A 24,984-nucleotide genomic window follows, 5' to 3' on the forward strand; every position below is an offset into this window, starting at 1 on the left:
GGAGATTGCATGGCAGATGCAAAAGAGAGTTGCTCTGGGAATCAGGGATCAATGAGTCAATCCAAAAAGCATTTATGAAACCCATACTATGTGCCAGACACTGTGTTAAGTGCTAGGGTAACAAAGAAAAGTAAAAAAAAAAAAAAAGAAATAAAACCATCCCTAGGAGCTCATATTCTAAGGAGGGAAACAGTGTGCAGACAATTACATACAAGGCAAATTGAAGGCAATATTATAAGGAAGGTACTGGCATTGAAGGAGACTGGGAAATGTGGAATTTTAGCTGAGACTTGTGGAAAGCTGGAGAAGTCAGGAAGCAGAGATGAGGTTAAAGATGCCTATTCAGGTATTGGGGACAGACAGTGAAAAGGCAGGGACTCAAGGGGTGGAGTGTCTTGTGCTAGGCACAGCAAATAGGTCAATGTCACTGGATCATAAAGTATCAAGAGTAAAATAAGATGTAAGATGATGGGAAATAGAAAGGGACAGGTTATCTAGGGCTTTAACTGATAAAGATATCTTATCTTTGATCCTGGAAATAATAGGGAAGCACCCGAGTTTGTTGAGTGGAGTGGAATGTGAGTTGGTGAAACCTGTAGTTTGGGAAGATAAATTTGACAAAGAATAGAAGACATTTTGCAGTAGGGAGAGTCTTGAGTGAGGAAACCAACCAGAAGGCTACTGCAATGGTCCAGGCATGAGATTATGATGCACTGTATTTGGGTGGTAGCAATGTCATAGAAAAGAAATGTTAATACATACAAATGATGCTACAAAAGTATAATTGACAGAGAATGAGCAGTCAAGGATGACACCAAGGTTCAGTACCTGGGTGACTGGTAGGATAGTGGTAATTTCAAGAATAATTCAGAAGGTAGGGAGAAGGGAAGGTTTTGTGGAAAAGATAGAGTTTAGTTTTGTACTGTTGAGATTTAAACATTTTAAGAATGATGAGTTTGAGATGTCTAATAGGCAGTTGGTGATTTAAGACCAGAGATCATAAAAATTATTAGGGCTGAGTAAATAGGTCTGAGAATCATCAGCATAGAGATAATAATTGAATCTATCAGAGTTGATGAAACTTATAAGTGAAATGGTATAAAGGGAGAAGAAAAGTGGTCCTAGGTCAGACCTTTGGGAGAAGCCTTCATTAAAGATTTTGGCCAATACAAATATCCAGCAAAGGAGACTGAGGAGTACTTAGAGAGTTGGAAGATGAGGAGAAAGTAGTATCCTAAAAAACCTAGAGAGAAGAATATGAAAGAGAAGAGCGTGATTACCAATGTTAAAGGCTGAAGAGTAGTCTAAAAGGATGGGAATTTTTAAAAAATCCAGTAGATTTAGTAATTGAGAGATCTTTGGGAACTTTCAGAGAAAATAGTTTCAGTAGAAAGACAAAGGTCAGTAGCCAAATTATAAATAATTTAAGAAATGAGTAAGAAGAAAGGAATTAGAGGCACAGATTACGGATGGCCTTCTTAAAGACCTAGTTAGATTGATAAAGTGAGGGTTTTGTTGTTGTGGTGGTGTTTTTTTTATTATTATTTGTTTTTGGTTTTTGGTTTTTTTTTTGGAAGGAGAAGACATAGGCATATTGTAGGCAGCAGTGGACATCTAGTAGACAAGCCGAGATTGATTGTTTGTGAGAGAAGGGAATGAAAGAGGGCCAATATGCTAGAAAAGATGGGATGGCATGGGGTCACTTGTGCCTGTAGAGGAATTTGTCTTGGCAAGAAGAAGGGCTATTCTTAAAAGTCAGGAATGAAGGAGGACATAGGGTAGCAATCTGAATGATATGAGATGACATGGAGGGAAGAAGAGAGAGCACTCCATGAATAGCCTCAATTTTTATTGTGAAATATGAGTAAGGTGGTCAGCTGAGATGGTGAAGAGACAGGAAATTTTGGGAATTTTGAGGATGGATAAATGAAATTTTGAGCATGAAACATCTTCTGAGATGACAGATACCACATGGTGAGAGACATAGTAAATTGATTAGGGAGGGGTAAAAGGATTACCTTGAAAGAAAGACTTGGGTACAAGTATAGGCTCTGACTCATAATGACTGTGTGACTTGGGCCAGTTACTGAAATTTTCACTGGCCCTAAGTAATTAGTATAATAAATAACAGAAGACATGTGCCCTGGAATGTATTTACAAACTTAGAAATTGAGTTCAGTTCCTCCCCCTTTACACACACACACACACACATACACACATACATGCACACACACATATATACACACTCATGAAGTATCCCTTCTATTTTAATTAAAAACAAATAAGATCATCTTTTCTTACTGTGTCAGTAAGATGAAAGGTATCAGTGAATTCATCTTATACTGGGTATAGTACTGGCATTGAACTCAAGAAGAAATTGGTTGAAATACTGCATCTTGCTTTTTTTTTTCCCAGTGTGACCATCAGCAAGTCACTCCAAGTCTGGGCTTCAGTTTCATCTTACAGATGAGAATAATCATTGTAAACCTTACCTTACATGGTTGTAATGATGTTTAAATGAGTTAGCATCTATAAGCATGTCACAGTCTTGAAATGGTCATCTAAATGGCAGCAATCATTATTTGAATTAAGAAAGCTCCCTGTGGCCAGCCTCCAGAAAGATCCCAGGAAAGTTGAGAACATTTCATTTCCCTCAAAAAGTATTTGCTCCATTAGAGACTGCTTTGGTTGTTTGGTTTGTTCCTTCCATTCTTTATATTTCTAACACTTAGTGCAGCTTCTAGATTCTAGTAAGCACTAGAAATATGTTGACTGACTGACTAGAGACACATAGATGGCCAGTGGATAGAGGACTGGGCCCTGGGAATGAGGAAGACCTAAATTCAAATCCAGTCTCAGATAGTTACTAGTGACATGACCCTGGGCATGTCACTTAACCTCTGTTTACCTCAGGCAATTCCTTATACCTCACTTACTAATTGGAGAGTTTCTACACTAGCACAGAGTCTCAATACTTGGACTCCCATTTCATAGGCTGATGAAATCATGCACACTTTTGCATATTCTGCCTCCTCAATTCTCAAATAAGATATTTCATTTCTGATTTTGCCATATAGCAAGAATTTACATTGAAATAATACTCACCTACAACTCTAATATCAATGACAAGTCTATTCCAATAATGCAAGCAGATTGCAATCTATCCATGTCTGTCCACCTTGTGTGACTGGTTGTCACACCGTCTGAAAAATTTGAAGCAGGAGATCTAGTCAGTCTGGTGACAGCTGAATATAAAATGGAGCTAGGAGTTGGAAAGAGAACATGTAAAGGCCTAAATTGGGGTAAAGGCATATTAGATTGTGAGCTCCTTGAGGGCAGGGACTATCTCAACTCCTTTTTTGTATCCCTAATACTTAGTAGAGCGCCTGGCACATTATAGGTATATGATGAATATTTATTGACTTAGGGGAAAGAAAAAGACAATTAGTCCAGTTTGGATAGAACATAGTAGGGGTTGGAGAATCATGGGATATAAGTCTGGAAAGACATATTGTGAAGGGCTTAGAATAACAGGAACATATATTGTCATTTAGCAACAACAGAGAACCAATGAAGTTCTTCAGTAGGTGAGGGACATGATGCTTCAGAAATGATTTAGCATTAAGGTAGAGAATGAAATGGAGAGGGGAGAATCTGAAGGCATGGAAACCAATTATGAACCTCTGGCAATATTCCAGGGGAGAAATCATGAGAGCCTAAACTGGAAGAGAAAGAAATAAATTGAGAGAGAAGCTGTAAAAATAAGATTGAAGAGATTCTGATATGGGCTCCTTCCCTCCCATCAATATACAACTGATTGAATACGGATGAAGGTGAAGGAGTGTGAAGAGTCCCAGATGATTCTGAGATTGTGATCCTAGATGTCTGGGAGGCTGACATAAAGAGGCACGGGAGAAAAGTGGCTTTTGGTGGAAAGGCAAGGTGGTAGATTTTGGACGTGAGTTCCAGATGCCTAAGAAGCCTCCCTAGGAATGTTTTTAGCTAGTAATTCATGATACAGAGCTATAACTAAGAGAGGATAGGGGCTAAAATGCACAGTCTGAAGGTTGCTGTATAGACATAATATTGAACCTATGGGAGCACATGAAAATGTATGTTTTTATCTCAACCTGTGATGTCATTAGTGTGAGAACTGCCAGTGAGGACATTCCCTCTAGCAATGAAGATTTCTGTCTATGTCACTGAGATGATAAGTGACTTTCCCCAGAGTCACCCAGCTGGAATAATCAGACAGGAATGAACTCAGGCCTTCCTGATTCCAAGGCCAGTTCTCTACCCATTATGTCATGCTTTCTTTGTGTTGTGTGTATGTGTAAATTATCATCTATCTACACATATATTACATATGTATACCTATCATATACATACATATTACACATATGTATATACCTATACCATATCTTTTTTTTTTTTGCTAAAGAAAATGAACTCTCCATTAAAAAACTGTAATATTCCTCATCATTGAGATGTAAGAAACTGGTAATAAATAAGGAGCGGTTTTTTTCAAGGTACATATTGAAAATCCCCAATAGCAAGTCTCACAAAACTAAGGTAAAAATATCTGCTGATAAAAGACCTAGTGCTCAGAGTAGAGAATCAGCTCTCTAATAAAAACTGGTAAATCATTCTGTTTGAAAACATGAAATTTGCTGTTGTCTATTATCTTGAATGATAGATTTTTACTCTATTTTAAAGGATTAAAAAAGACTTTTTACTTTACATTAATAGTATGTTATAGTAGAGTAATAATAACAAGGTATATATATTTGTATGTGTATATATATGCATATATATATATATATACACACATAGAGAGAGAGAGTTTTTATTCTTCTACATACACAAATTACCCCCATTCCATCTGATTTTCTCTAGCAAATTTTCCTCTCTATCATTCCTATCCTTTCATTAATCTTCCATGTCTTCCTCTCTACTGTTTTCCTAAGGCCTACAAACGCACCAATGTTTCTCCCATCATCAAAAAGAAAGGAAGGAAGGAAGGAAGGAAGGAAGGAAGGAAAGAAGGAAGGAAGGAAGAAAAGAAGGAAGAAAGGAAAGAGAAATCACATTAAAACTTAACATGCACCACTTGTTCACTGTCTGATTTAAATTTCATAATGATTAAACAAAATTAAGGATTATAGGTAGAATTGTCCCATATTACAAATAAAAAGACTGAAGTACAAAAAAGTGAGATAAATTACCATGAAATGGTTAGCCTTACTGTTAATTCAAGGCTATCTATATCCTTTCCCCTGTCACAACTCTGAGACAAACTGAAAGTTTTTAAGCCTAATCAGGAATTCACATGACCCCCCAGAAGGGATGGACTCCCAGAACTCAATACTAGGAACTTTTGTTTTGGAAATCAAGATTTGGTGGCCACATTTCCAAGCTCTGATGCCAATCTAGGTCTGAGGCATAAATTGAAAGGCCCTATTTTCTTAACATCAGGATGATCCTTACTCTCAAATACAAGAAAAGTTTTTCTTCATTTTACAAGTAAGTGTGACAGCAAGACTGCCATAATGAGTGAGTGATTTTCTAAAATAGAGATCTGAAAAATACCCATTTTGGTGAGATTGCATTTAGATTGGTCGTGTCCTAAAAGTTTCCAGGACTGCCTAACAACAACATTTGAATGTTCTAGCTTCTAGTTTCTTTAGAATCCCATGCAGTTGAAAATCAATCTCAGTGGTCAAAACAGAGTTTTTCAAGGATTGTTATTCTGAAGTCTCCTGTAACAAGAACAGTAAATGATTCAAGGAAATAAACTACATCAGCAAATGTAGTCTGTTCTCAATTATATTTCTGAGAATACAAGCATGCTTTTAGGATTACCTTTCTGGGGGCTGAATTATATGCCAATAAATTTTGGCTGATAAGTAGAGTACTTTTTTTTTTTCCTCCCCTGGGTATGCTATTCAATTCTCCAAAGATTTCTCTAGGGGCACCTAGATGGAGCAGTGGGTGGAGCACTGGCCCCAAAGTCAGGAGGAACTGAGTTAAAATCTGGTCTCAGACATATAACACTCACTAACCGTGTGACTCTGGGCAAGTCACTTAACCACAATTGCCTCACCAAAAAAAAAAAAATTCTCTAAATTTTAAGTTAAGATGCTCAATAATTCTGACTGTGTCTTCAACTTCCCCCTCCCTTTTTTATTTGAAAACTATATTTGCATCTATAGGCAGAGGCATTCTATTATCTTAAGACCACAATTTGGAATGTCATGAGTTATTCACAGTTCCATGTTTGTGCAATGAATACTGACAGCACCATTAGCTCTCTGATCTTGAACTGAAACACAAGTCAACTCTGCTTTAAGTTACCATTATCTGAAGCCACAAATGAATGTTATGGGAAAGTGGTGCCGTAAGTTAATTACAGAGGAATTAGGATGAAAGTAGGCAATTTAAGACCATAAGTATTGTCATAGTGGATCTGGTCCATGGTTCTTCCAGCTTTAATCCTTGGCTTTCAGCAGCTGCACTCAATGGTTTCTGAGCCTTTTAAAAGGAAAGCACAAGAAGATATAATTCACCTAGATGAGGGTGTTGTCTGTGACAGGTAGGAGGAATTTTCCTTCTGACCTCATCTAGTAATTGGGTCATACCCTGAAGCACGAGGTTTCTCTCCTGGAATGATACTGTCTTTCCTGCAAATGCTGCAGTTAGAACAGTGATTAATTCCTCCTAAATCAGCTAATCCCAATGTAAGGCAACCAGGCCTTTAAGGGACTATTTCTCTGTTGGATCTCCTGAACTTGAGTATGAGCACACTAAGTACTATGTGGAAACTCAACACTGACCAATTTTCATGGCTGGTAACAAAATTCTGTATTGAGAGAGTCAGGCAGGAGAAATACTGGCTAGTATGGTCTAAGGAGGATTGGAATCAGAGGATCTGGGTTCAAATCCCAGAGCTGCCATTTATTACCTCTACGATCTTGGCGGGGGTTGGGAATCACTTAACCCTTTCCTCATATGTAAAATGAGGAGACTAAGCTAATTGGCATCTAAATCCCTTCCAGCTCCAAATATTTGAAATTATTTTTTTTCATTCCATCTTCTCTGCTGAAGTACTCTCAGCAAATATCTCATAATCGCCCCTAAAATAGTATAACTTTTCATATATGTGTGTGTGTATATGTATATATGTGTATGTGTATATATGCATGTGCATATGTGTATGTGTATTTATACACATTAGCCCTGTTCAGTAAGTGCATAATCCACTGGAAGGAGGCAAATAATAGAGAGGGGAAGGAGAATCATGAACAGAACCACTGAAGGGAAGCTACTTTAAGGCAGGGGATGCCATATATCTAATAGTAAAGAGAGCTCATTTAAAAATGTTTGCTTTAAATTTTGATAATGCTTTCATATATCTCATTTGATCCTCATGACAACTCTTTCAGGGAGGTGCTGTTCCCATTTTATAGATGAGGTAACAAATTCAGAGAACTTAAATGGCTTGCCCAGGATCTCACAATCTGAAACAAAACTGAAACCTAGTTCTCTCTGAATCCAAATCTAACATTCTTCCCTGTCAGAAAGGCAGGGAAGTTTGTTTTTAATCACAGTATATACTGCACTCAGTAGGGGCTTGTTAATTATTTGATGATGTATGCATCTTCTCTAGTATAACTTCTACTCAGGTAATATAGAAGTTAAGATGGGCACTGAGTGCCTTCAAGTCAGGCCCTTCCCAGATGCAATACACATATTGTACTTAACTTATTTGACATTTACCACACATTTATTTATATTGTAAAGACATCTATCTACCTAGCAAGACTGTAGGTCAATTAAAGATAGAAAACATCTATTTTTTTTTCTCTCTAATACCTAATTCAGAGCCTAGCACATAGCAGGCTCTCAATAAACATTGATGTTACGACAATGTGAAGAAAACAAAGACGTATCTACAGCTATCTAAAGCTTGTTGCGATGTAGAGTAAGCAGATTATAGTGGATTAAGAGCTGACCTCATAATTAAGAAGTCCTGGGTTCAAGTCTCACCTCCAATACCAGCTACTTGAGCCTGAATAAATTCTTTTACCTCTCAGTGTTCTAGGCAGCTCTTTAAGATAAAGGTTCTACATTTATTATCTATGAGTTTGATTTAAAAAACGTTTTCATATTTTTAAACATTTATAAAAATATAAATATATTCAAATATAATTAGTTTTTTTGTAATCCTACAAATTTTATTTTATACGTTTAGATATATTATTCTGCACAGAGGTCCACAGTCATTACAGTCTGCTGAAGGGGTGCATGACACATATAAAGTTAGAGTTAACCCCTGCTTTAAGACTATTCATTATGGAGTTGTTGCTCATCTGCATTGGTAAATGAAGTTTCCTCTTCCAAGATTTATCTATGGCAACAAAGTCACATGTCCAGGCTTCTTTCCAATTTAAAGTTGGTAAATTTTTATTATCCCATTTAATACTCATGTAATCAATAAGATTTTATTTTAGCCTCACAACAACCCTATGATGAGGAGGAAGAAGAGGATGTTGATGATGATTCTGGCACTTAGCATAGTGCCTAGCACGTAGAAGTTGCTTCATAAATGATTGATAATAGTCAAATTATAGAATAGGAAAGAACATTAGATGTTTTCTACTCTAAAATCTGAAATAAATTGAGACCCAACTATATGAAGCAATTTGCTTGAGATCAACCAGCTAATGAATTTAAAGTTAGTGTTGTAATCCAAGTTGTTGTTGTTGTTGTCTAATATAAAGGTCTAGAAATAAGAAAAAAAAAAACAGGGCAAGGACAGGATAAGCTGCATAGCCCAGTCAGGTGACACATAGAGTGAATGAAGTAAAATAGTGGGAGATGAAGCTATAAAGGTAGTTCTAAGTAAAATTATGAAGGCAAATGAATATCACACTAATGAATAATAGCTGATGAAAAGAGAGAATTGGAAATCGAGGGGATGCCCATCCATCGGAGAATGGCTGAACAACTTGTGGTATATGAATGTAATGGAATACTATTGTTCTATAAGAAGTGATGAGCAGGTAGATTTCAGAAAAACCTGGAAAGACTTGCATGGACTGATGCTGAGTGAAGTGAGCAGAACCAAGAGAACGTTATGCACAGTAACAGCAACATTGTGTGATGATCAACTATGATAGACTTGATAGATTGATGATGATGATGGTGATGATGATGAGATAGATGGTTGTGTGGAGAGGAAGATTCATACACATTTTATATGTAGATTAGATTAGATAGAATGTAGGTAATAAATAGAGAAATTGACAGATGCAGATGAAAAGAAATAAAAAGATGTCAGTTATACTCTTGTTGATGGTTTACTTGAAATTTGTTTATCAACTTGAATGAAACTCAGGTAAGATTACATTACTAATGTCCCAAGATAATCTTTTACTTTAATTGAAGAAAATCATCTGTGAAATTTTTTGTTGGGTAATGTAGACAAAAGAACTCAGGGAATATATGTTCCCTTTAAGCTATTTTTGATGAAATATAGAAACAGTATTGTTCTTGTTAAATGTAGTTTTGTTAAAAAAAAAAAGTATCTCTCTTTTATTATTTAGAAATCCAAATGGAACTCAGAACAATGGAACTAAATGGCCAGTCTTCAGTTCTATGGAACAAAAGTATCTTACCTTGAACACAGAATCATCAAAAATACATGCAAAATTGCGTGCCCAGCAATGCCGTTTCTGGAAATCATTTTTTCCCAAAGTTTTGGACATGTCAGGTGAGAAATCCTGTTTAGTCATTAACAACTATATGATTAAATTCAACCTCTTGCTATTAACAGAATATCTTTCTTTCAATTCATGAAATATATTATTAAAACAACCAATGAGTTATGTGATATTCAATTGTAATATACATTTTATGTGACTGTATTTTCATAATTGATTTTAAGGAACCATATACTATTGCATATAGCATTGTTCTTCCAAAAATGCACAGATCCAGACTCCATAAAAATTTAATGAGAAGTGATATATGCCCTTCCTGAAACCCTGGAATGCAAGTCCCAAGATATAAATGAATATACATATTTAGTTTACAGTAAAGACACATTAAATATTTCAATACATATAGGAATATTTCAAGTCTGTGTGTTTTTCCTGGTTTGATTTTCCCTCTACTAGTTCTGATCACTCAAGGCATCTTTGATAGTTTCTGTGTCCAAAAAAATGTGCCATATTACTGCTTACCTGGTTTTGAACCTCTTGAAATTTACTTAGTTTAGTACTAAAACAAGAGATATTCATTACAGCACCAGACCTGCTCTCAAAACGCTCCCTAGGATCTTCTAATGTAGCCTTCAGCAATTCAATTAACCTACCTGGACATAAATGAGGGGACAAGACTTAGGGAATCTTAATTTAATTCCAGCTCTATATACTTGATCTTTTTATGGTATGCCTAGGTCATGTGTATACTGAGAACTAATCTTCACTGGCATTGCTTTTGAGAGCAGAATAGCACCTCATGATACCAGGAGAATTCAGAGTAAGACTTTAGTGGAGGGCTTCTTTCCTACCATGTGAATTATCTAGTTTTTAATTAAGTAACTAAACCAATACCATGGTGATTAATACAATAATTTTTTGTTTGTTTGTTTGGTTGTTGGTTTTTGTTGTTATTGTTTTAAGGCACATGTCCATCATTAATGAGAAAGTGCCCCCCATTCTATTTTCATTATCAAACTAATAAAATTTTGCTTTGCTATTCTTTGAGAATTATGAGTTTCCCATCAAGATTATCATCTGATTTTAAAATCACCCAGCTGTTTGCACCATGTGAGTCTCCTCTCATCAACATTCCCACAAAAAAAAAAATGACATTGCCAGAATCCGTTTCATTTCTACAATGAATTGCTCCCTCCATTTCAACCTTTGGTCCCTTTTCTCACAATCCACTGTCATGGCCTGACTGTGTAGATGATTTCACCAATGTGACAGATTATGTTTAAAAAATAAGTAAATTTGGGTCAGTTTCAGGCAAAATGGGGACATTTCAGAACAACATGCTATGGCTTAATGTGCTTTTTGATCATCATGCATTACTCACGAAAATTATAATTGTGTACTCCATCTGTTGGGGCAATGTCTCTGATATACAAGCGTACTGAATGCTACCAAATGTTCTGTGACATAATAGATATCAATAGACGGACTGCCGCATCTCTTGGCAGAACAGACCTGCCTGGTGTGTCCTCTGGGCGTGAATGACAATGAGGCAATGCACTGGACCTGCCAAGAGATGTAGAGACATTTATTGAATCACTAACCACTTGTTCTGAATCAAGCATTATATTAGAAAGATACAAAGATAGACACATGATAGAGAGATAGTGATTGATAGATGATAGACCCAGACAGATATAGAGATAGGCAGACATATATCGATCAATCAACAAGTGTTTTATTAAATGACTTCTATGTTCCAAACATTGTGCTAAGTGTTGGGAATACAAATATAATGAATGGGGGCAGCTAGGTGGCGCAGCGGATAGAGCACTGGCCCTGAATTCAGGAGGACCTGAGTTCAAATCCGGCCTCAGACCAAACCCTTGACACTTACTAGCTGTGTGACCCTGGGCAAGTCACTTAACCCCAATTGCCTAAAAACAAACAACAACAAAAAAAAACCAAATATAATGAATGAAACATCCTTACTCCTGAGGACCTTCTAATCCAGTAAGAGAAGACAATGGGCTCATGTACATATTTAAACAGAATAGAGAGAATAAATATAAATTAATACCAGGTAGTTAATTCTAAGGTAAGGAAACTCCTTTTTCTTAGATAGATAATCATCTTTTATGAATACTTAGTAATGGTATGCCTTTACATATTAAAAATATCTATTATTCTCAACTCATTTTTGATGGCTAAAAAACAGAAAAAAAAAATTCACCTAATTTAGGAGAACATTAGTCTGCCAAGGACTATATATCTCATCTGTCACAAAAATACTAAAGGTGAAAACTAAAGGTACAAATGTATGCTATGTCTTCAGAACATATGAAAAGAATCTCACAGAGATATGCAGACATTTGGTGTTAATCTTTATCCTGGGAATGTTATAGCTGGGAATGTTAAAAGGTAAACAACAGGTTTATAACAGGTAAACAAGTAACTTACTACCACCCATCCCAAAATATAAGAAAATGATTTTAATAAAACATATATAGGCATATGTGCACATGTGTTTGTGTGTGTTGACACATAAAACAGAGAGTTTTGGTCAGGTCTTTCTGGCCTCTGAGTTCCTTTCCACCTCTGTGGTCTCTGAGATTCTATGACCATTTAGGAATTTTGTAAAAAATGTTTTGTGAATTTGACAGAAAGGAATAGAGAGCTTCTCTTTTTCCTTCCAACTCTAAATTTTTTATTATTTCTGGCTGGGGGAAGAATGGAGGGATGGAAAGATGCTGATTTATCTGAAATAGATAAATTCAGGGTTTTCTGGTGACTTCAAGGTCTCTGCTACCTCTATACTTATCCCTTACTTAATTGTCCAACGCTTTAGGGACTATAACTCTTCTGCCTACCCCTACATGAACTGGCATCAATTGATCTTAAATATCAGTGGTGTAAATGGTGGTTTTGTTGAGTAATACATAACATAACAGAAGAGTAAGTGTGGATTTGGAAATCAGAGGATCTTGGATTCAATGCCTGACCCTGCCACTTATTCCATATTTGACCTAGGCCAGATCATTTTAGCTCTCTAGGACTCAGGTTCCTAAACTGTAGGGTGAGGGAGTTGAACTAGATGACATTTAAGATCCCTTCCATATCTTCATCTTTGATCATATAATAGGAATATAAAATAATTGCAATAAGTAAGGCAAATACTAATGTGACATCTTTTTGACCTAAACACTGCCATCTCAAAGCTGATGTTGCCTAGTAAAATGGTAAGCCAGAAGCTCCAAGCTACCAGTGATAATCTAGAAAGCAGATAAATCTACTGTTTCATAATTGAGTCAGCTGTAAATAGATACTAATACTCTCAGATTCACATCTGTCAAAGGCAGGAAAGATGATCTACAAGCCAAATGTTTAAAGGTAGTATGTGTCTCAACTCTCTCAACTATCCAGTCTATTCTGAAATAGAATCTCCTTTCAATGTTTAAGAAACTTTAGAGTCAGGAAGTGATTTATTCATCCAACTTTGATAGTTCTGCAATTTAAAACTTGATAGCATGCATCCAACTTTCAAGGGATGACAGAATTTGTTTTAACTATAAAAGCTCATATTATTTAAACTTCTCTTAATTCAACCTTAATATATTTTCCAATCACCAATCTATCCAAAAAAGTTTACTCAAGTATTCTTTTCAAAAGAGATGCCAGTGAAATAAAATTAATTAAATGACTCTTACATACAAATCACTTTGTGTGCATGTTTATAATTTTTGTAAATAGTAGAAATATTTGCCAGTCAATAAAATTAACACATTTTCATTATTTTTTGTGATAATGGAATCATATTCATTGACAGAATCATTTTCTAATCATTATCCATCAAACTGTTATTTCTAAACTCCTGATTAATGGTTAGCTTCCAATAAAGGATATCGATTCATACTATGGGAAACTGATTCCAAATACAGAAATTTGAGTCCTTTAAGAAAACTCCCAAGAGTCTCATGTAGTATTTTACTCTCCTTCCTATACTCTATAATTGCTCTCTGACCTTTGTTTTTACATTTTATCAACTGGCTGGTAGATATGTAGCACTCATTACATGCCTATAACCTCTCCTTTTATCTCCTTCCTCAGAGAAATATCTATCTGTCCTGGCAGAGGAGCAAGCATCATCAAATATGCGTAGTATTTTATATAGAACTTTATGATTAGAATAGTGCTTTATAAATGTTATTTCAATTTATCCTTACTCTTATTACACTTCTATTATTCAGGTACCACAGTCACTATCATCACCATTGTACAAATGAGGAAAATTAAGCTAAGAATGGTTTGGTGATTTATCCAGGGCCCCACTGCTCAGTGTATGTAAAAGATAGGATTTCAACCCACGTCTCCTTGACACCAGCTCTCCCTCTCTGTTAAAGTACTTCATCCAAGAACGAATGTTAATTTTGATCCTGAGGAATATGATAAAGATAAAAAGAATAGGGAGGTATAGAGTGGTGACAGTTCTTGTTTGTTTGTTTTTTTGTTTTTGCTTTGTTTTGTTTTGTGTGTGTGGGAAACCAATGTATATGGTCTTGGATAGCAGTTTGTGTTTTCAGGCCTTTCATGTGGAAATGTCCGGGAAAGTTCCTGAATTGAGATATTGAGGAGAGGACATGGGATTGGGGTGGGGTGTGGGCAGAAGTTTGGGTTAAAGACAAAGACAGAGAATTGTTAGAGCTGTGACAAATGAAACCCGAGTTGGATCTGGCAATTCAGAAATCAGCAGTGATCTTTAGAGAGCTTTTCCCACGGAGTGTTTAGCATAAAGGACAGTGAAATGGGAAACAGCCAAAGGCAGATAGCCCCTGATAGCTTAATATCTGGTAGAGGACAGAAGAGAAGGATCTGGAAAATAGTTGGAATTTTCATTTCTCCAGATGACTTCACACACAGTAAAGGAAGGGGTGGATGGGTGGAAATAAGGATTTTTATAGCAAAAACTACACACCAGGCATGGAGGAAAGTGCTTTACAAATCTTAGCTCATTTCATCGCATTGAATCTTCACAACAGCCATATGAGTTAGATGCTGAAACTGATTTACTTATAAAATGAGGACCTCGGCAGGGCTGCAAGTAAACTGCATGAATAGGAACAGATAATAGAAGATGAAGAAACTTCAGAAAGAGAGGTGAATTTTCCCAATATTAAATGTTAAGCCTCCCTCAGCTGGTGATTTCAATTCCTTCAAGTATGTATTCTGAGGAGAATGTTCTAGTGACCAACAGAGATTGTGCTATGATTGTATTCCTGCCAATGCAAAGTAACCATTATCTGTGCACAGCATTCATGCCATGCTCCCTACCAGAGGGTGAGGTTAATGGGTTGGAGTAATACTTCTCTGTACTATGGCTCTTCAACCATAGTGTTGAGTTCTTTGAAAGAATGGAATAAATACTTCTGGAGATTCACATTTCTAAGTAAGTTGGACTAAAACATGATCTGTTGTAATGCTTGAGTGGAGAAAATACCCCCATGATTTAGCATTTTTAAAATTAGATTTTTTTAACATTATCATTTTAACATCAACACATCATTTAACATTAACATTTAACATTATCATTTAATATTAACAGCTCAAATGAGGACATTAAGCCAAAAGTTTCTAAATGATACAGTTAGCACTGCCGCCCATCACTATCCCTAAACCTTCTGAAAAATAGGATAGATCCAAGGGGAATTTGTTGCAATGGCCACAGCCAGGCTAAGGTAAAACTATGAGACAGGCAAAGCATGTGTTTGTCATGCCCTGTCTTCACTGGTGCCGACCCTTCCACTCCTCTGAGGTCTACAATGACTGACTAGTCTCTCTACCCTCTGCTCAATCAAAAATGCTTCTGAAGAAAAAGTTAAACACATCTGCCCTAGACACAGATTAATGGTCTCAAACTCAAATAGAAACACAGCTACTAAACTGAGATAATGATCCCTCCACCTCCACTCCATAATGGCTTAGAAAACTACATGTTGGATTGGATTTTATTTATTTTGTTAAATATCTTTCAATTCCATTTTTTAATCTAGTTCTCAGGCACTCAGGAATTTTTCAGGCCTTGATCACTGGGCCACATGCTTGACACCTCTGGCATATTTCATGAGGTGCCTCTCTAAGGTGTTTTTGGACAAAAATCAAAAGAAAACAAAACTCCCTCTACCGAAGCAGATTGTCACCTATTCTGCAATGTATGGTCTTAGAATTTTTGCTTGTATCACTAAAATGTTAAGTAACGTACTCAGGCTCAAGTGGTAGAATATATCAGAAGCAGGACTGGAGTCTAGATCTTCTTGATTTTCTATCCACTACCCCACATTGCCTTGCAATCACTATATACATACATACATACATGCATGCATACACACATACATATCATACATACATACACACATCTATATAAAGTAAAATATAACATAAAACAACATAACATAATAGGTAATAGACAAATAGAACTTCAGTCCTCAATACTCAGTCCCTTATTTTCCTGTCTCTATTCATTTACTGTGACTTTGAAACTTCTGATTGTCCTGTTGTATGTTTTCTTTCTTTTGTTTCTTTGTTGGCTGGCATTCCAATGCTTCATAATTCATTATACAGATCAATGGCTTCTTGAGTGCAGGTTTATAGATAAAGGAAGAACTCAGGTTTATAAAACATTTGGGCATGCCTGCTTTCAAAGCACTAGAGCTCATAAACATCTGAATATGAGCCATCCAGGAGGAAATGTAACACTTGCCTGAACTGCTAATCAGGCATCATTGCATTAGCAACTGTGATTGTTAAACTATAATCAAGTCAAGGAAAGGAATTCATAACCAAGTGCCTTCTCTCTAAATAATACTAGTCATGGTCCCAAATCCTCAAATTGTCTCTCATTTGACAAAGAGGCAAATGATTTTATTCTCTTCAAGGTTTTAATTTCAGGCTTTACTTAAAGAGACATTTGAAACTCAAGTATCACAAATGAGATAGTCAAAGTGGAACAGTAAACCAGATGTTTATTCATTCTGGAGGAATATATGCATTTTTTCTGATTACTCCAAAAGAACAGAATATCTAATAAAGTACAAACTAATTTCTTCTTTCGAAAGTCCATCATATAACAACCCTCAAATATTTGAACACAGTTCAACTAAAACTGAATACTTTAAATACACTGAAAACTGAAGACTTTGTATTAAATATAAAAATGATTTACTTATTATTTAAACTATATTTAACTATAGTTATTTAAACTATACCAGCTTTAAAACAATCTATTCTAATTTGAGTATAGCTTGATTACAGTCCAACCAACAAATAAATCCCTGTGACATTTCTGATTCATCAAAGAGATTTTCCAAAGAATATCATCTAAAGAAGATCTTCAACTACTAATCTCAGGACCATGCAAATATTCCAGGAATATTTTTTTTTTCTATTTAGTATTTGGTGGGGGAGGTAGAGGAATATCTAGGCTTGCAAAAATGTTTAGAAGTGCCCAAACTTTTCACAAGCATTTCCATTCCATTCTCTATAATCAAATCAGCATTTATTAAGGGTTTACTACAAATAAGACATTGTACTCCGTGCTGGAGATACAAAGACAAAGCTAGAGGCAGCTAGCTGGCAAAGTGAATAGAACTCTTGGTCTACACTCAGGAAGACTTGAGTTCAAATGTGACCTCAAACACTAGTTGTGTAACCTTGGACAATTCAGTTAATCTGTACTTACCACAATTTCCTCAACTGTAAAATAGGGATAATAACAGCACCTATGTTACGGGGTTGTTGTGAGGATCAAATCAGACAACGTTTGTAAAGCATTCAGGACAGTGCCTGGCACATAGTAGGTACTGTATAATTGCTTATTCCATTCATTTCTCCCCTTCCTCAAAAAACAGTTCCTATTTAAAAGAAACTTATTTCCATTGGAAGGAGTGAGTAGGGCTTAGGATATGTGATTCAGAGATATAAATACTTATGCCACAGAGATAACCAGCTACATCTAATTGACCATCAACAACTTTATGAAGAACTGTACCAGGAATGCAATTCAGAATCCCTATTATTCATGACATTGATTTTCTTTGCACATGTTTTATACTTCACCATCACTGGGACTCCCCAGACCAAAATCCCCACCCTCACTCTCCTTAATGTGTTATTTCCCTCTAATAGAATATAATCTACTGAAAGGTACTAACTATCTCACCTTGGACACTATGGGATTTGTATCTCCAGTGCTTAGCATAATACATGGTGCATACTAAGGATTTAAAAAATAAATCTTTTCATTCATATTCATTCTTGTCCAATCACATTTTAATTAGGTGCTTGATAACCTAGGACTTGTTTGAAATTTTAATACTTTGGTTTCCTACTTAAATGTCCATCTCTGTCTCTCTATCTCTTTCTGTATGGTTCTTTTGCTCTGTCTCTTCCTACCTATCAATCTATCTTATATAGAGATTATTAGCTACATATTTGAAACCTTAGTATCAACATCTAGATCTGTTTCTGTTTATAGATGGATGGATGGATGGATGGATAATATACTGATAAAGCCTAGCCCTTTGATTCCATTGGTATTGGTATAGGTTCCTCCCAGAAAAGAAAACTTCCTCTTCTAATGCAGATTGACAACTTCCCATTAACCTGCAGTCTCTGAGAGTTGAGTAGATTAGTAAGAGTTTAAGGGACTCTCCCAGGATCAAACAATTAGTGTGTATCTGAGATAGGACTTAAATTCCAGGTCTTCCTGGTCCTGAGGTTACCTCTCTCCTATACCATACTGCCTCTCATATACTACATAAATGTACATGAACATGCATGTATATGTGTATGTATCTATAATACATGCATATGTATATGCAGCATACAACAATATGAGTTGCAGGCATATATAGTACATGTGCAAGTTCTATGCATGTATATATGCCTAAATATGCATGAAAAGAAGCAAAAGATAGTCCCTGTCTTCAAGGTGCTCACAATTAAATTGGGAGAAAGACCAGACAAACAAATACATACAAACAAGCTATGTACTAGATAAATAGAGCATGATTAAAAGAAGGAACACAAAATTAAGAGGGATTGGGAAAGAGTTTTATGAGAGATGGGATTTTAGTTGGGACTTTAAGAAACTCATGATCTATTATCAGGATCATTATGATGGCATGCTAATTGGTTTCCCTACCTCTTCAATCTCCCCTCAGAATATGTGCCAAATTCACATTCTTAAAGCACAGGATAAACAATTGCATTCTCTTCTTCCTGAAGCTCTAATGGTTCACTGTGGGTTTAAATCCCAACCCTTTTGTCATTTATCAATATCCATTATCTCTCTGAAGCCTATCTTCCTAGATTGATCTCATGTTGCTTCTTCTCACATACCATACAGCAGAGCCTAACTGGCCTGCCTGACCTTTTCTATACATGATTTTACATTTCTTGCCTCAATAATGTTGCACAGATTCAGTCCTTGATACCTTAATATTGTCTTCCTCTCAATTTATCTCAGAAACCCTAGTTCCTTTTAAAGTTCAGATTAAAAGTCACCTCCTACATGAGGTGTTTTGGGTTTTTTGTTTGTTTGTTTTGGTTTTTTGATTATGGTTTTTGAGTCCCCTACACTTTATATTATTAACATGAAGCACAGAGCCTGGTACACAGTAAGTCTTAAAATGCTTTTTGCATTGAATTGAATCATAAGAGTCAGCATGATGCTGTAGCCAATCTTCTATAAGGACAATATACAAATCTGAAGGAAAGAAGTTAAGTACTGCAACTTCACAAAAAGGAAAAAAAAGCATAAGCCAGAAGGGTCCTGGGCTTGGATACTTGCTATGCCATTTGTGGTTTTGGCCAAGCCATTGAAATTCACTAGATATGAGTTTCCCCATCTTTAAAAGGAAGAATTGGATTACAGAAATAATTCTTCACTTGAGTCTGTGAATCATTTTGGTAATATTTTGGTAATTGTATTACAAAATAATTGATTTATAATCCCACCAATTTTATTTTGTAATTTATAAACACCTTTATGATAGGTGGTATATAGGCTTCACCAGCTTGCAAAAAGGGTTCTTGTCATAGATAGATAGATAGATAGATAGATAGATAGATAGATAGATAGATAGATAGATAGATGATAGATAGGTATTTGGATAGAATGATGGATGGATAAAGCAAAAGGAGAAAAAAAGAAAGATCTGGACGAGAGTAGAAAGCATCTCAAATACATACATATATGTGTGTGGCATGTGTTTATACATACATACATATATATATATATATATACACACACACATACACATTCACAGAATTCCAGAAATTGTCTTCTATAAACATGAATTGTTCCAGATTTCTAATAACAAACTTTGACTTATAAAATCATCTATGTGGATAAAACCATAAATACCGTGCATTATAGGTATTGAATCAATGTTTGTTACTTCATTAATTCATTAAACATAGTCACAGCTTTCTTTTATAAATTTGAGATCATTTGAGGCAGAATAAAAACCCAACATAGAATGTCATTAATATAGACCATAACAGAAGGGAAGGCAGATCAGGGAAGGTCATAGACAGAAACAAAACACTGGTGAGGAGGGAAAGGGTGAAAGGAGAGAGAGGACAGACAGGAGGAAGAATAGGATGAAGGGAAATACACAGGTTGTAATCATAACTGTAATGTGAATGGGATGAATTCTCCCATAAAATGGAAGTAGGTAGCAGAGTGAACAAAAAAACCCCAGAATCCTACAACATGTTGTTTATAAGAAATACACTTGAAGCAGAGAAACACACACTGAGTAAAGGTAAGGGGCTGGAGCAGAATCTCTTATGCCTCAGCTGAAGTAAAAAAAAAAAAAAAGCAGAGACAGCAATCCAGACCTCAGAAAAAGTTAAAGCAAAAATAGTCCTAATTAAAAGAGATAAAAAAGAAAACTGCATCTGCTAAAAGGTACCATAGACAATGAAGCAATGTCAATACCAAACATATATGCATCAAGTGGTATAGTATCTGTATTCTTAAAGGAGAAGTTAAGTGAGTTACAGGAAGAAATAGATAGCAAAACCATACAACTGAGGGACCTGTCGCCTCTCAAAACTTGATAAATCCAACCGAAATAAACAAGAAAGAAAATAAGGGAGATAAAAAGAATATTAGAAAAGTTAGATATGATAAATCTTTGGAATGATATAGACATAAAAGGTGAAACCATAAGCAAATTAGAAGAGCAAGGAATAGTCTACCTGTCAGATCTATGGTGAAGGGGAGAATTAATGACTAAGTGAGATAGAGAGCATTACAAAATATAAAATACATAATTTTGATTATATTAACTTAAAAAAATTTTGTACAAACAAATCAATGCAACCAAGATTAGAAGGACAGCAGAAACCTGGGAAACAATCTTTACAGCAAGTGTCTCTGATAAAAGCCTAAGTAATCAAATATATAGAGAACTGAGTCAAATTTACAAGAATACAAGCCATTCCCCAATTAATAAATGGTCAAAGTATATTAACAGGCAATTTTCAGATGAAGAAATCAAAGTTATCTATAGGCATATGAAGAAATACTCTCACTTTTGATTAGAGAAATGCAAATTAAAACAACTCTGCCATACCACTTCACACCTATCAGATTGGTTAATATGATAGAAAAGGAAAATGATAAATACTGGAGGATGTGGGAAAATTGGTATACTAATGCACTGTTGGTGGAGTTATGAACTGATCCAACCACTCTGGAGAGCAATTTGGAAGTATGCCTGACGGGCAACCAAACTATTTGATCTAGCAATACCCCTACTAGATCTGTATCCCAAAGAGATCATAAAAAAGGGAAAAGAACCTACGTGTGCAAAAAATATTTATAGCAGCCCTTTTCATGGTGGCAAAATATCAGAATTTGAGGGGGTGCCCATTATTTGGGGAATAATTGAACAAGCTGTGGTATATGAATATAATGGAATACTACTGTGCAATAAGGAATAAACAGGCAGATTTCAGAAAAACCTGGAAAGACATGTAAGACCTGATGCAAAATGAAATGAGCAGGACCAGGAAAACATGCATACAGTATTAGAAACATTGAGTGGTGATCAACTATGCATGGCTCAGCTCTTCTCAGGAAAACAATGATCCAAGACAAGTACAAAGGACTGACAAAGGGAAATGCTATCCACACCTAGATAAAGAACTGATGGACTCTGAATGAGTGAAGCATCTTTTCACTTATTTTATTCTTTCTCATGGTTTATTTTCCTCCTCTTGATCTGTTTCTTCTTTCACAACTTTGACTAATATGGAAATATTTTTACATGATGGCACATGTACAATGTATATCAAACTACCTACCATTTTCAGAAGATGGGAGAGGAAGGAGAGCAGAAGAAAAATTTGGAATTCAAAATCTTGTAAAAATGAATGATAAAAATTTTCTTGACATGTAGCTGGGGAAAAATAAAATACTATTAAAAATAAAATTAAATATAGACCATAAATGTTTTGATGTCCAGGACTGTTTTCTTTTGTCCTTGTATCCCCAGCATCTAGAATATCCTGTACCTAGTAGGAAGTAGTTAAATGCTTAATGAAGGAACTAAATAAAGGAATATAAAGGCCAACATGATATGGATCTTTATATATGTGTGTGCCAATTAACTGGGAATCTCTGCAGATGCTTAAAAAGTGCTCAGATATAACAATTTCAATTAGACTTCAGGAATTGAGCATATAAATATATATTCCCAATAAGATAAGAGGCCATCCTTGAAAATGTTTTGTTCCTTTTAACTTTATCTTTTTATCCTTTATCCTTTATCCTTTTAACATTGATCATATAGGATTGTAATTATACACCTGCCCTAATGAAGAGACTTTTTATATTTATGCATTTTTCTTTTAAGACATCTAAGTATAATGAAGGATGGGAGATTTCTAAGCATCATCTTTAATTTTTAAAACAAAAATATACAAAACCCTTTTTTTTGTTTCCTGTAAAAATTTTTAAAAGGTAAAACTTGTCTTATTGAAGATGATCATTTCCTTTGAAAGAAGCTCCCTGGCAAAAAGTACATCTTAAAGTTGAATTACTGACAACTTAAAAGGAGGAAGCAAGAAATAACCCTAAATAAACAAAACAAAAACTTGTCATGCAGCATACATAGAGAAAATAGCATCTGTAATGAAAGTTATTTTTCAATTAATGTAACTATCAATTCAAATGTAGATTAATCCAACCCATTTCATGTTTTACAGGAAATATTGATGAAGCTGAGCGTGAATGGAAAGCAGGATTCCGTCGCTGGAACAGTTATATGATGGACTGGAGAAATCAATTTAATGATTATACCAGCAAGAGGCAGAGCTGTGCAGGTCTCTAATTAATAGGCCTAGCCTTTCAGGAATGCCCCTATTGCTGTGGATCAAGGCAATTGGGCTGGTAGCTCACTTGTAAGCCTCAAAAGGAAGCTGTTTTATAGCTGAACCCAAATGCCAAGAGGACAATATTGATTCCTCATATATTCTCCTTGTATTTTACCTTTTGTTTCAGGAAACAATCCATTTGACAGGCCAAAGTAAAATGTACACATTAAAGCTTGACCATGAATTTATGGGCAAATTGCAACCTTTAGCTATTTAAAATTCCTCTACCCAGAAGCCTTTTAAAGTTTTTAAAAAGTATATTTGCAGTCTTTTGAGAAAAATGCTCTACTATACTGAAAGTCACTGATTTTATTTTTATTATACCTTTTTTTTTTCTTTTTAAGACTGCATTTGCCTATCTTGCCTAGGCTGAAAGAGTAGTGGTCTCTCTAAGGTTCAATCTAGTTCTGATTGGCACACAAACTTTGACCTGCTCTATTTTTTTATCTAGGCTGTCTTCCCCCTTCTTAGGCAGCCAGTTGCCATCCCCCAATACTCATGGACTCATAATGGTGGTGGATTTAGTGTAGATTTCCAATCGATTTCAGTCTCTGAACTCCAAAACCCCAACTACCCAGCAATCTCTGCTTTCCCAGCAGCAAAGACTCTAGGCATGTACAATCATGTCCAACTTTATATTAGCTCTCTAAATTTAGGTCCTGTTTCTCAAGTATCCCTTTTCAAAGGGATGAGAGATAAAAGGGAACTTAAAGATCATTTAGGACAATACCTCATTTTACAGTGGGAGAAACTGAAGCCCAGAGAGAAGAAAATATTTGCCCTAGCTCTCAGGAATAGTAAAGTAGTGGATCTGTGATTTTTACTCCAAATGTACCATTCCTTTTACAATATCATTATGCCTTTATCTGGCTAATTTACCTGGCCATTTATTTAATGTTAACCAGTACAAAATGATAACACCTTCCCCCAAAATTCCTAGTGTCTTTGAAAGACTAGAACACACAATTATCATACTAGCAATAATGGTTATTGTTTTGAATAAGTCATTAAAGCCTGAGCCTTCTAAATTTACTTAATTATTTTGATTAAGCTGCAATTTCATCATTGTGGGTTCTTAGAACAATGACACCAACCACAACCCACACACACTTTCTGAACCTTTATAATTCTTGAGTTTTGCCTATTCTCTTCTATAAATGACCTCCCTTTCCAATGCGCCAGAGGCCATCCTCTGGATCCTTTAATATTTGGTGGAATGTAACATAACATGTAGGCTTTCCAATCATTAGAATGCAATTTCTTTGAGAGTAGAAAACTATTTCACTTTTATGTGTTTATTCCCAGAGCTTATCAGAGTGTCTACTAGGAAACAATATGTTTTTTGTAGATTCACTGGTTTTATATAAATACATACATATATAAATATACACATATACACATATATGTATAACTTACCCTCCCTACACACACACACACACACACACACACACACACACACACACACATACACACACAATGTGGCAAGCCGCTTAAACTAATTCAAATAACTGAATGGTGTTTAGCTGTCAAGGGAGAGGAAGAAACCATGGAACTATCCAAGGTGCTAAAGTCTAGATACTTTTACAACAGGAAATACTAAGATTTCAGTGAATAAATGGTTATGATTTCTGCAGATAATAAGTCAAAGTCAGAATCAACTTACTTCTTTCATATATAATAACTCAGGTCAAAATTTAGGTAGACACAGGGCCTCACTGATAAAACAGGACACAACCACATGAAAAGAACATCATACCCTTACAAAAATGCTGTATCTATAGGGAAAAAGTGTTTATGTCTTCTTGTTGAAAGCACCATCTTT

At 35.5% G+C, this 24,984-nt stretch overlaps 1 protein-coding gene across 2 annotated transcripts in view; it reads left to right on the forward strand.

Annotated features, from left to right (window-relative positions):
• BCHE (butyrylcholinesterase) overlaps positions 1 to 24,194 on the forward strand; it is a 92,643-nt gene extending 68,449 nt beyond the window's left edge. For both annotated transcript variants that reach the window (XM_027876159.1, XM_027876160.1), the window contains exons 3-4: positions 9,606 to 9,772; positions 22,995 to 24,194. In XM_027876159.1, coding sequence (XP_027731960.1) covers positions 9,606 to 9,772; positions 22,995 to 23,119 — 292 coding nt within the window. In that variant the 3' untranslated portion in view covers positions 23,120 to 24,194. The remainder of the gene's footprint in view (positions 1 to 9,605; positions 9,773 to 22,994) is intronic.
• The last annotated feature ends 790 nt before the right edge of the window (positions 24,195 to 24,984 follow it).

This window comes from Vombatus ursinus, unplaced genomic scaffold (assembly GCF_900497805.2).
Source record: "Vombatus ursinus unplaced genomic scaffold, bare-nosed wombat genome assembly UNPS02014810.1, whole genome shotgun sequence".
Lineage (NCBI taxonomy): Eukaryota > Metazoa > Chordata > Mammalia > Diprotodontia > Vombatidae > Vombatus > Vombatus ursinus.